At 40.0% G+C, this 12,154-nt stretch overlaps 1 protein-coding gene across 3 annotated transcripts in view; it reads right to left on the bottom strand.

Moving 5' to 3' along the window:
* Positions 1 to 12,154, bottom strand: part of GSAP (gamma-secretase activating protein) — a 46,727-nt gene that overhangs the window by 10,729 nt on the left and 23,844 nt on the right. For 2 of the 3 annotated variants that reach the window (XM_005013660.4, XM_038179964.1), the window contains 9 exons: positions 11,224 to 11,441; positions 10,843 to 10,912; positions 10,046 to 10,128; positions 9,337 to 9,390; positions 5,292 to 5,417; positions 4,826 to 4,884; positions 4,373 to 4,404; positions 3,854 to 3,915; positions 1,921 to 2,016 (listed from right to left, as the gene is read on the bottom strand). In XM_005013660.4, the coding sequence (XP_005013717.3) occupies positions 1,921 to 2,016; positions 3,854 to 3,915; positions 4,373 to 4,404; positions 4,826 to 4,884; positions 5,292 to 5,417; positions 9,337 to 9,390; positions 10,046 to 10,128; positions 10,843 to 10,912; positions 11,224 to 11,441 (800 nt within the window). The remainder of the gene's footprint in view (positions 1 to 1,920; positions 2,017 to 3,853; positions 3,916 to 4,372; positions 4,405 to 4,825; positions 4,885 to 5,291; positions 5,418 to 9,336; positions 9,391 to 10,045; positions 10,129 to 10,842; positions 10,913 to 11,223; positions 11,442 to 12,154) is intronic. The other variant, XM_072030397.1, reaches the window with a different exon arrangement.

Raw genomic sequence — 12,154 nt, 5'->3', positions numbered from 1 at the left:
ATACATACTAGAGGCCAGGTGGCATGTGAAAAGGTAACCAGGTACTTTCAGGCTCTGTAGGAAGGGAATTAGCACTGAGATTAACACTACCTCCCAGATTTACTACTTCATTAACACTACCTCTCAGTACTTCTCTGCATACTGCTATGCACAGCTCTCTGATAGCAGCCAACCGTGCTGTCTTCAGATAAACTGTTACTGCTCCCATGGCTTGGCTGCTCTAATGTAAAACCTCAAGTGATTTGTACAATGACTACGTCCCACAACACCCTATTCTCTGTTACTCCATTGCTCCTGAATGTAATAAAACATCAGAATGTTTTGGGAAAATAAATAGACAAGCAAAATATTTTTCAAGCCTCTTCCTGTTTCATTAGCTTCTTTAGCTCAGCCACACATTGCTGATGCTACAGAAAACTGTTGGAAGAATCTAAACAATTTCTCTGAAGAACTTCCAAACATTTGGGATACAGAACAGTTTAGGATGTGAGAGTTTCTAACTGTGATGAGGGGAAACCCAAGTCTAACAATAAACTGGTTTCTAAAGATTTCCAAACAGCACCTAGCAACATGTGCCAGCCAAAAGCTGAAGTAATTTTTAGAGACATACGATCTTTGTTTATAGCAGCTTTTCCAAGAATAAATCTGTAAATGGAGTTGAGAGAATTCTTGCTTTTAGTGAAGTTTAAAAGAAAAAACTGTATTAATCCTGAAGTTTTACTCATGGTGGGGTGGGAAGGGCTGAGATTTGTTTTGACTGCAAGATTCAGTCTACAATAATTTTGTCTTGCAGATCAAGGCTGCGGAGGTGTCCTAGTAGTTTTTTTTTTCTAATCTTAGTTTACATTGGGAACGAACAAATGATAACTAGGAAACATATGAAAGCAAAACAAACACTCCAGTTCTGCTTCTATCAGTACTGTTAGCAGCTATGAAGCTTTGGTTCACTCTGTGCTGTTTCTACTTAAGTCAGCCACTAGTTTTTCTTCTCTTCCTATATAGATACAGAAACAGTCTGGTGATTAACAGTGAAACAAGCTGTCAAGCTATAGAAGGAGGCCTGAATATGAAGTCAGGAAGCCCAGCAGAAGTTGCAGTGGCTCACAGAACACTTTAACATCAACAGCACAACTGATTTGCAAGAGACTTGAGAAAAGATGCAGGCACTGGTAGCCTCAGGAAAGCTTCCTGAGATTTCTGAACCTAGGAAATAGCACTACGGGGAGTTTTTGGAACCCAAGAGCTGCATGGATCAAGTTCTACTGAATCTGGTGATAAGATAAAGAACATGACTTACTAGCTGCTATGTGAGCTCTTATGGATTCTGCATTTAAAGGATTTAATGTCGAGACTGATAGAAACTATTACACCTGTTTTTGTCAACAGTCTTTTTTATGTTTAAGATCAAAGACAGAAAATTAAGAGATCGGAAAGAATTCACTGTACGTCATACGGATTCAGGCAGAAATCCGTCTTCTGTTATACTCACAAAAAGCCTACAGTCAACATGTATGAGCAGTGATTTTCTCTCATGCCATATTGGACTTAAATTTTTTTTCTTTGTTCCTACGCCCCCGATGGCACTTGCATTATTCAAAGCACGCAGCAACGTATTCCACAGGAACCAAAGGCAGTGCTTTCAACTTTCAGGATGAGTCCAGATTTTAAATCTATTTCTACAAGCTGTAAACGAAACTGTTTCTTCACTATTCTGAGTGCCCAGTACAACTCTCTTTAATATTATATAAGTATTATTCACTTTATCAATATGGACATTAAGCAGAAAAATATGATTCAACAGCTTAAACAAGAACTTCTCCCACCAAAAATACACAAGGTACATGCAGCACATACCCAGCCCTCCCTTCATCCCCAGTAATACACGCTTGCTCACAACAGTGACTATGAAATGGAACTAACCAGGTTTGCAACATAATCCAGAACTATTTGGTCAATCTTCTTTTTTCCTACATACTGTAGATGTCTCATGAGGTGATCCTTTAGCTGAGCAACCATCTAGAAAAAGAAGCCAACAGTTCAGTGTGCTTGTGGTCTCTGAAAAGGATGCAAAAGCCCCACAAGATGCAGGCTTGATCAACAGGCTTTAGTACAACTTTCTCCCCACTACAAAATTTCGGTTCAGATTGAGACCCCAAACTACCACACAATCTTGGCGAAGTCAACAGCAGATCTGAATATTCAAAATAGTTACTTGGCATAAATTCAGCCAAATGAGTGCTACATTATACTGTCAACAACGTTGAATAGAAAAATCTTACAGGTCTTAAATCTCTCTGGGTCAAACCAAGTGAGACTGCAGGTGAAGGAAGGATTTTAACGCCGATTTTTGAGAACACAAGTAGTTATTACATCAAATAAACCCAAAGGATTTTATAATACAGAAAGTTAGCACAAGTCCAATTTGTGCTAGTAGCCAAGAACCTGAGAATCTGAGTAATGGCAATTTCAGGTAAATATTCATTGTGATGTTTTTAAAATCAGGTGCTTGTTATCATACAGGCCATACCACTACCTACACTCTCTCCTTTCTGAAATATTCTGTGACCTCTTGTAGCTTGTTTGTTACTTGGCCCACCCTGGTACCTTTGCCAAGAAGAAGCAAAGCTCACAGAAAAGCCAAAGCAAATAAAATCTCTGGTTTTAGTAGTTTATAAATTGATTAATTTCCACTTAAAAGACATGGCAGAAATACAGTGGTAGGAAAGCACAGACAAAAGACAATGATGATCTACTTTTCTGGATCTGTCTGAAGAATCTCAGGGAAAAAAAGTGTAGAGAAATTTCAGAGGACATGATGCAGCACTTAGAAACAAGACAGCACAACTGCAAAGAGTGAGAACTTGCCTTAGATTTGAACAGACAGGACAGTGTTGATACACTCCTCACAGATGCAGTGCTGAGACCTTCCAATGCAAGCTGAAGAGTATTATTTGGATCTGACAGCAAGAGAATGAGAGATAAGAGAAGATATGGATTTAGGTAGATGAAGAACAAGTAGGGAATTAAGACAGGACTTACTATCCAGAAGCATAAAGATGGTAGATTCTTAGGAGAGATCCTCAGGAGAGAAAAAAGCAAAAGAAGAAGCGGCCTCAGAATGGCCACAGCTGTCCTAGCAGGAAGGTAGTGTCACAGCTTTGGCTAGGAGAGGGTTAACTTGTATATAGAAAGATGAGCTCTGATCGGGGTGGACTTGACCACTTGACACTACTGCACAGGTTATCCATCAATGCAAAACATGCACTGCAATCAAGCCAAGCACAGTTAAAGCCTCTTGGCCAAAAGGATACTCCAGGCTGCTGCACATAGTCCTGTAGGACAAGTTGCAGAAATTGATAAAGGAGAAAATGAGCAAGTGGCTGTGTTGTGCTTAGCTGCCTACTTCGTTAAATCACGACAGGTAGAAGGAAAAGGAGACAGTAAAAAAAATGTTAAATTGAGAAGCAAGAAAATCTGTCATTCTTTTGAGGGAAAGTGCAGGTGGGAAATTCACTCAAATGTATTTTAAGGATGTAAAGTAGCCCCAAAATAGCTGACAGATTAAGATGAAGTTCAAGGAGGACTGAATAAACTTCTAGCTAAAGAAAATTTGTACTGGGGAAAATCTCTTTGACAAATCAACTTTCCATTGCTGTTTTTCCCCTAAGCTTTATGATATCATGACCTATTAAGATGATATCGTGACATCATGACCATGAATTCCAGAACTTAGGAAATACTAAATGTGTCCCACAGCTACTCTGAATGAGTTTCCCCTCAGCCTGAGGATTTTACTCTTTACATTTGTTGAGGTTGGGCGTCCTCTAGTGCACACTGTAACAAAAGCACGTACCAGTCCCATTAGTAACTGCTGCTGGTAATCTTCTTCTTGAAAGAGAGGTACTAGCCTTTCCTCTGGAATGAACAGAACAAGAGTCATTCAGGGATGTGAAACTATAAAAACATCACAAAACTTCAACCAACTTCAAAAGCACTGAGAAACAAACATGAACAGAGGCTGTGGTTCTATCTACTTGCCTACAGAACTGAGTGACAGAATCAAGGACTGTGTACAAGAGAACTGAGGAATGGAAAATAACTCTTTACCTGCCATCCTTGCACTTAAACAATTAAAATCTCAAGTGTTCCTGACATAGGGAAATTAATTACGTCTGCATTCTCCACGCTGATTTTCACCAATCATAATTACTACTACCAAGGTTTCCTCTAGTTTAACAACTCATCTTAATGTCTCAAGCTCTTCAATGCTGGAAACACACAGAGCAATTTATTTTTAAGCCATCGACAGCCAGATTGAAATGTTCTAACTAACCGTACAGCTGAGGCCTACATCAACAAAAGTTTCACTTACCAGAATCCCAAGTGTCCAGATGAGAAAGCACCCTGTGGTTTGAAACAAAAATCAACTGGTTTTGCAACCATTACTCTAAAGGGTTTCGTAAGGATATTAAAAAGACGAAACAACCCTTTGCTCTTTCAAAGGCAGCTAAAGAAATCCAAAAAATGTACGTGTGACTATATTTAGTAAAGGTATTAGCATAAAGAGAACTGTACATCTGGTTTGCACAAGAAAAACTTCTGTTTACCATAAATTACCTGGCTCTACAGGCCTGGATATTTCATATCATGCTGTAGTGATTACAAGGATTGCCATAATTGATTTTCAGACAGATACTCTTCTTTAGAGCAAAATATCCAATTATTTACCTGATTGGTTATTTAAACAATCCTTTAAATCATTTAAATCCTTCAACATACTTGAACAAAGTAACAAAGGGTAAATGTAATAGAAAATGGTACCTACTTTTTGGCATTTTCAAAAATATTTCTCAAATATGTTGTGGTTCTTCTCTCTTCTTTCTGCTTTATAAAGAAATAAAAATCCCAAAATGAATAAAGCAGAATGCCAATAATGTTTCCAGATAAAACATATGAGAAATGAAATTGGCTTTCACTTTGGATTGAAATAATGCTCAGTGAGGCTTCAAACCACCTCCCAACTCCCCACGCCTGCAGACACAAACATCTATCCTATGTGACAATACAGGTACATGCAAACTCTGTTTTTATTTAGTTTCTAGCATTATTTGTCAAGAATAAGACTTACAGGCAATCACCTCATAAATAAATAATTGCAAATCTTTGCCCTTCTCATAATCTGATTCCCACTTCTTTTCCCAGTAACAAAAAACCTAACCCTTCCACGTTTGGCTTTAAAACATCCACTTCAGTGGCAGCTCTGGAGACTCTTTCAGGGCACATGCATTTACCTCTTCTGAAAGGTTTTGCCATTCCCTCCTGAGCACATTACTGTGGTAGTGCAAGTGTGGCTCTGCATACTTCACACTCTCCAAGTTTGAGTTGAGTTTCTCCCAGAAGCCTTTAGAGTTCTGGAACTGCAAAGCATTGCAGGGAAAACATGAAAACAGGCTGCATCATTATAGAAATACCTATCTCATTAAAGAATTTGAGAGAACTGTGACAAATGTAGCTTCATAGTAAACAAAGTGAAAAAGGTTAAAAAAAAAAATCAGCTCCACTATTTTTTTCCAATAATTTTATTTCCTTAATTTGATGGCAGGGGTAGCACTTACCTAAACTTGAACTCAAGATTTGGTGCCTGTAATGCAGATACTTAGCCACCTTAGAATCCTACGAAGCCACTGCAAAGATGCAGGGACTTCCAGGTCATAACCTGAACTGCTTCTGCTGGGAAGAACTACACCTCAAACTACACTGGCTATACTATCTAGAGTTCCACTTGACTGTACGAGGATCCTTTAAGAGGAGCCTTAGGCAGCTAATTCAGATGTGAGAGCTCACCTTTGGCCAAATAAATCCCACCCTGGGTTTCCGTTAGTTCCAAACAGAAAAACAACACCACGACCCTGGCATCTGGAGGCTTCCACTACTTTCAATCTGCTTAAATACTTCCATTGCAAACACTCATTTGCCAGCCTCAAGTAACAGCACCTCATCCCCAGAAAAGAAACAAGATCCATACGTCTCCATAGCAATTCCAAAGCCTTTGACTCTAATGCTGAAATTAATTTAAACTCAACTGTGAACAGGCAGGAGGAAAGAAAAAAAAAACAACTCAAACACACTGGTTTCCTGAGCTAGCTCTTGGACAGGGTATAAAGATTTGAGGCCTCTATTTATAAAGTGAGAGCAATGTGATCTTTGCTGAGGAAGAGGTGAGACGAAGGCACTTCTTTTTGGCAGATTTTGAAAAACAAGTGATGGCACTAACAGTTCTTGCCCCTGGTATATACATCTACCTTCCTAATACAGACATCACAGCAGTGACATTTGAAGGCAGAAAGTTTTTGGAATTGCACAGTTCACAATGTTCCTCTGGCTTGCTATACTGTGCTGGATTTTGCCCTCTTCCCCACTTTTCTACAATGACAATAACAAGAAAACCTCAGAAGCCCTTAAAAACCACTTCCTACTATAAACTACAATTTGCCAAGGAAAATAAAACGCAGAGACTCAATTCTGCTAGCCACTTCCCTCTTGCCACCAGTGCTGATTAGTGTTTTATTGTTGTAGATGCAGCAGAAAATGTACTTTTTGCTTCGTGTTACATAAGCAGCTGGAAAGTAGGAGTGCATATGGCACCATATGTTCACCCTGCTGGAGCCAACCACCAAGATCTACAAGCTAGCACTGCAGTACGTTGCCTGAATGCTACCAACGGGAAATCAGAGAAATACCAGGAATATAGTGTAAGGGTATCATCTAGTGACCACTTCATGCAATTGCGACAGCAACACCACAGCAAAATTGCATTCAGGCCATGGTGAATGTTGTTTGATGTGTGGTAGGAGGGGAAGCAAGACAGCAAGTTTCTTTAATATATTGAGTCTGTAACAGGAAGCGGTAGACTTCAGAATTAAAAGCAGACACCACTGAAAACCTGCACTGTATTACATCTCATTAAGAAGTCAAAAAGATCACTTGAATCTGTTATTTCCTGATGATCATCAGGCCAATGACAGGAAAGAAGAGACCCCTTTGTCTTAGGTGGTTATTTTGCTGACATTTTTGGAGAGTCAAATTCATATCTAAGTATGGACACCTAAAAGACACTGTGCTACCAGAAGTCAAAGTCAGGGCTTATAGTTTGCAATCCATAAGCAAGTGCCATAAAGCCTTTCATAAGAAGCTTTGCTTTAAATGAAGATGAAGACAGCTCTCTGCTATACCTGTGTGAAGGGCTGAAAGATGCCGATAACCTTTAAGAGGCACCTGTGCTCACCTGGGGAACCCTAGTGACATGGTCACCCAGCAGTGAAGGTGTGGAAAGCACCACATCACTAACCATGCAGCTGCACACACCATAAAACTTCACTTTTTGCCTCAGTGACTCAGCACAAGATGGATAGGCTGCTATCCATCTTTTCCTGTGCTGAGCTCCCTGGCAATAGCTTGCACTACACATCTTCACTCTTCTGGATTTCCTCCCATTTTCTTCCCTTCTTCCTCCTGCCCTTTTCTTCTCCCCTTCTGATCAAACCAACTGCCCCCCTTCAAATTTGGTTTCTGTGTTTAAAAAGAAGAAACAGACCTGTATTAATTTCAATCTTCATGTAAAGTTTTTCATCAATCTGACTCTGACCATTGCCCTTTTCTCACCTATTCTCTCCATATCTCTTGCTGAACAGGAATTTAGTGATAAAATATACCTTTACCCAAATAGCCCAATTTTTTTCTGGTGAATACGGATATAGTCCTCCCAAAGGCTCTCAACAGTTCATTGCCTTGAGTAGACCAAAAAGCTTCTCAAGTCAACAATTTGTCATTGTTTCTATGAAATGCTGTCAGATCTATTGCAGAAATAACATTAAAGACCTAGATTCATCACCTAGGTCTGAATTCATGATGCCAACAACATGCACGGAATGAAATTCCACCAGCTGAGCAGCTGAACTTGAGCTCTGGTGGCTCTGCATCACTGGAGTACAAAGCTGGCAAAGCATTAAGCCTTACCTTGTGTACCATCATCATTGTCCTCACTCGGGAGTCAGAGAGAGTTGCAGTCAAAAGTAGCAGGAAATATTTGTCTTTAGTTCAACTCTGACCTTTTCAATCTGTTTAGGTTTCAGACAGAAATAGGAAATGAGTTCCACAATCAGGAAGTATAGCTGCTAAAGGCATTTGCCCCCAGGGGCTTGAGGTTCAATCTCAGACAAATTAAATGCCTGCTAACTTTGACCTCTGCGAATTACAGGGATTATCTACCAACGAAATTTCCCAAGATCTGATTTTCCCAGGTGTCCCATCTCTCAGGACAGCCTTCCCAAGCAAAGCACACAAAGCCCAATTCCCTGACAGCAGCCATGTGAATCTGTAGCAGCACAGCTGTGATGCACTGTTGAAGAGTGAATGATTAGCAGGGTAATTTCACCAATTTAAGAAGATTTTATGAAAAGTGAAACTTCATAAGCTAATTGTAAGCATCAGGAGACTCTCACCTCTTTAAAACACTACAAACAATATTCTCATGTATCCAGAGTCTTCTGTATGTTGCCAGTACTGTTGGGTTCAGCTCTGACTCTTCACATTAGCCCTCCACAACGTGCGGCTTATTAAAAGCCTCTTTCAGATTTTGTGGGGAGTGCTTAGGAAAAATTCAAGTGTTTCTCTGAACTGGAGTTCTCTGAGGGAGTGGAATGGAAGATGGGAAGAATCATTCGCCTTGTTTTCAGTGGAAAGTACAGCTTCCTCCCTAAACAGCATGTGCTCTCCCCATCCAGCTCACCACCTTTTCCACGCTGTACAGGAATTTGCCTAGATTTAGCCAGCCAAAGCCCTGACATCAGTGCAATCACAGGATGCTCTGGACAAAACACAGCGAGAAGGTCATGAACCACTGGTACCAATGACAGCACCATGAAATATCCCTCAAGCACACCGAAGTGCAGATATGTAGTGAGAAATCCTATGCAACCATTGTGTTAATTTTGCCTCCATCTGATGAAGTCACAAATGAAGAGGTTATCAATGCAAACTAGCAATTAATTCTTGGAGGACCTTCCCTGTTGAATGGGAGAAGTCTGTTCAGAAAAGGAAAACAAAAATACACTTTTGAGCTAGCAAATATCCATCTGGATAACTGGTATTTTAGTAAATGTAAATGCCATCTCAAACAGCACATTTTCTGTTCACCCCTCTTTTAGACAAGCCTGTGGGGTCACCACTTTGTCAGTGCTGAGCTTCTCCACAGAACCACCATTTCCCCCGCTCCCACCTCCCTGAAAAGCAGCTCCTAACCTGCAAATATAAATGTGTTTTTATACTAGAATTTACCTCTAACACAGGTAGAGAGATAATGTCTGTTGTACATACTGCTCCAGGGATAACCTAGAAATACACAAATGATAAAAACATAAATCAGTCCACATAAACATGAACTTGTTTATGTATCTAAGTGAGTATCCATTACCTGTCTCCTTTGCAAAATAATCTAGTTAGCCAAAAATACACGTTCAGTTTTGCCAAGAAGAAAAATGGAATACATTTCCCTCATTCATCCCATTCAGAAAAAGGCAACAGACAACACTGGAACAGTTACACATAAAAAAAATTCAAATTAGCTGTTCGCTCTAACTGTGGGATCTTGCCTGAAGTTATTTTATTTCTGCAAGCTTACTCATAAATCTTAACTCTACTGGTGCTGGTTGTCTTGGAAGTAACTTCAGCATTATGCTTGTTAAGTATGTTTAGTATTCATTATAAACGTATAAATCATCAATAAGTTAGTACCTGGATCAGAAAATTGGGAAATCTAATCATCCATTCCATTTTAAGTAGCTCTTCTCATTTTATAAATGCTGTTATCTATTTATAAAATATAGCATTCATGGAAAACACTACGTGGGTTAAGACTTAACAGTATAGAATGTGCATAAAGCACAGATGTGGATTTAGACCTCGTCTAAGGATGTACATAATTAAAGGTTTTATTAAAGCAGAAAAAAACTTCCTCTAGCTATTAAAGCACCAGCTGTTATCTTACCCCAATCCAGTCAAGCAGCGATGTGTAGGGCAAAAGCTTATCCAGGTTGTGAGTTTCTGAACACATTCTGGAATACAGGGAGGCTGAATGCAACATGAAAAGATTCAGAAAGATGTGACTGTATAAACCATCAGTTATCAAGAACAGGCTTCACAGTCAGTTCCTTATCTGTGTAACACTTGTTTAGGGACAAATCCTGCTGCTGTCTCTGAAACAGCTTCCTCCATGGTGGAACTGGTCCCATTTTCTGCACAAAAGGAGGAAGGGAAGTCCAGATGGCTGCAGGGCTGGGTCAGCTGCTTGGCTACAGCTCAGCACTGCAGGGGTCCTTTGTATGGAGGCTCTATGCACACAGTGCACACCGTGACTATGCCGAGACATCAGCTATTACAGGAGAATGTCCTGATATGCCAAATCCTTCTGAAAAAATGGCTCAGGCTGGGCTGGAAGAGATTTGTTCCTCCTCTCCAATCCCAGTTATTTACATCCCAGCTATCAAAGACAGGAGGCAGATGGAGGATCTGCTCTCCAGTGACCTAAAATAATGATAAATCTATTTGTCCCACCAGACAGAAAAATGCATTTGAAAATTCTGCTACCGTTCTGATTTTGAGAGGATCTATACACCTTCAAAACTACTAAAATTGTCTCTAATACCACAATATGCAGGTCAGTGAACACAGCTCATAACTAAAAAACTGGAGAAGATGACAATCAGTTTGTGACATTGTGGCTTTTCCTTAAGTCATAATTAGGTTATGTCAAAAAATTTAGTATGCAGGAAAAGAAATACTTACCAACGATAAATTCCTGAATGGGATCAAAAGAATGACACGTTGACAGGTTCTCAGAAATCCAACAAATAATCTGTCAGATGAAAACAGAGGCATTTGTCACATATCTCTGTTTAAGCTTACGTTGTAAGGGACTTGAAATGGACTGTAGAAACCTTTATTTCAGAAAAACTCTTTGCATGAAATAGTGATGCAGAAATAAATGTTTTCAGGACAGCTTTCACCGATAAAGGACCTGGGACACCCCTGCTGATGAGCCTCTTGGCACTACCAATAGTACATGTGGATCAGATTTTTTTTTTCTTTGACTTATATCATGCCCTCACTCCCTTCTGTATGAGGCATCACTCACGGGAAGAACTCTGAGAAGGTTCTTTTTCTCACCTTCATTTCCAAGTCAGCTGTACTTCTGACACACAGAAGAGCACAATGTAGAGCTGCCAACCTCTCGCTGTCTCGTTTGCTTTTCTGTAGGAACTCTAATAAGGCACTGTCACTGATGCTCACTGCATATATTCTCCCTATGCAGCCATCCAAGATAGTTGACATGAGTGGGGACTGGATGGAGCCGTTTTGCAGCGTGTCAATTCTTGCATCCTCACCTGAAGAACACAGGATTGAGAAGAAAAAGGAATAAAAATATAACCTTGTGCTGGCAGCCCACTTACCATCTCTCCCAGTGGCCGGAAGAGAAAGGTTCTGCTCTATGATTACTGATTGAACCAGCAGGTCAAAACCCCTTTATTTATGCTAGCACTAAGGTTCACCACCACATTGCTATTACAGCAGGATTACAGATCCTTTGAATAAGAGGAATCAGGCCCACCATGTAACAGCAATGCTTTTCACTCCTCTCTAGCAGAAGAGCTTTTAATTTGGTATTTAAAACAGGTATTAGCCTCATGTGATGCCCCTGCACCAGTCCCCATTATTTACCTTTCCTTCACCCAATTAGAAGAATGGATTTCTGTTTTCAAACAAAGGCCCTTCATTTCCAAAAATAAGCCACTTCCCATGAAGAGGTGTTTATTGGAAATGAAATAACGTGCCTCTCAGATGAGACTAAATCAAATTGCATCAGCCTGATCAGGTGAAGGAAATACAGATTTCCTTTCCCCACACCCTCCAAACACACACATTTAGAGCAACTCAATTGGAGGAAGGAAATGTAAAATCAAATTTACATCTCCATGTGAAATTCAAGAACAGCAGAGGACTGAGAAGCGTGTGCAAAGATGGGTGAAGGGGAACTATGAAACTAAAGCAAAGAATTTCAAATTCAGCAAAAGGTCCACTTCATAACAAGCAAGAAATA

The sequence above is a fragment of the Anas platyrhynchos genome, chromosome 1, assembly GCF_047663525.1.
Source record: "Anas platyrhynchos isolate ZD024472 breed Pekin duck chromosome 1, IASCAAS_PekinDuck_T2T, whole genome shotgun sequence".
NCBI classification, from domain to species: Eukaryota; Metazoa; Chordata; class Aves; order Anseriformes; family Anatidae; genus Anas; species Anas platyrhynchos.
The sequence above is the reverse complement of the archived record's forward strand: the minus strand, read 5'-3'. Positions and strand labels throughout refer to the sequence as shown.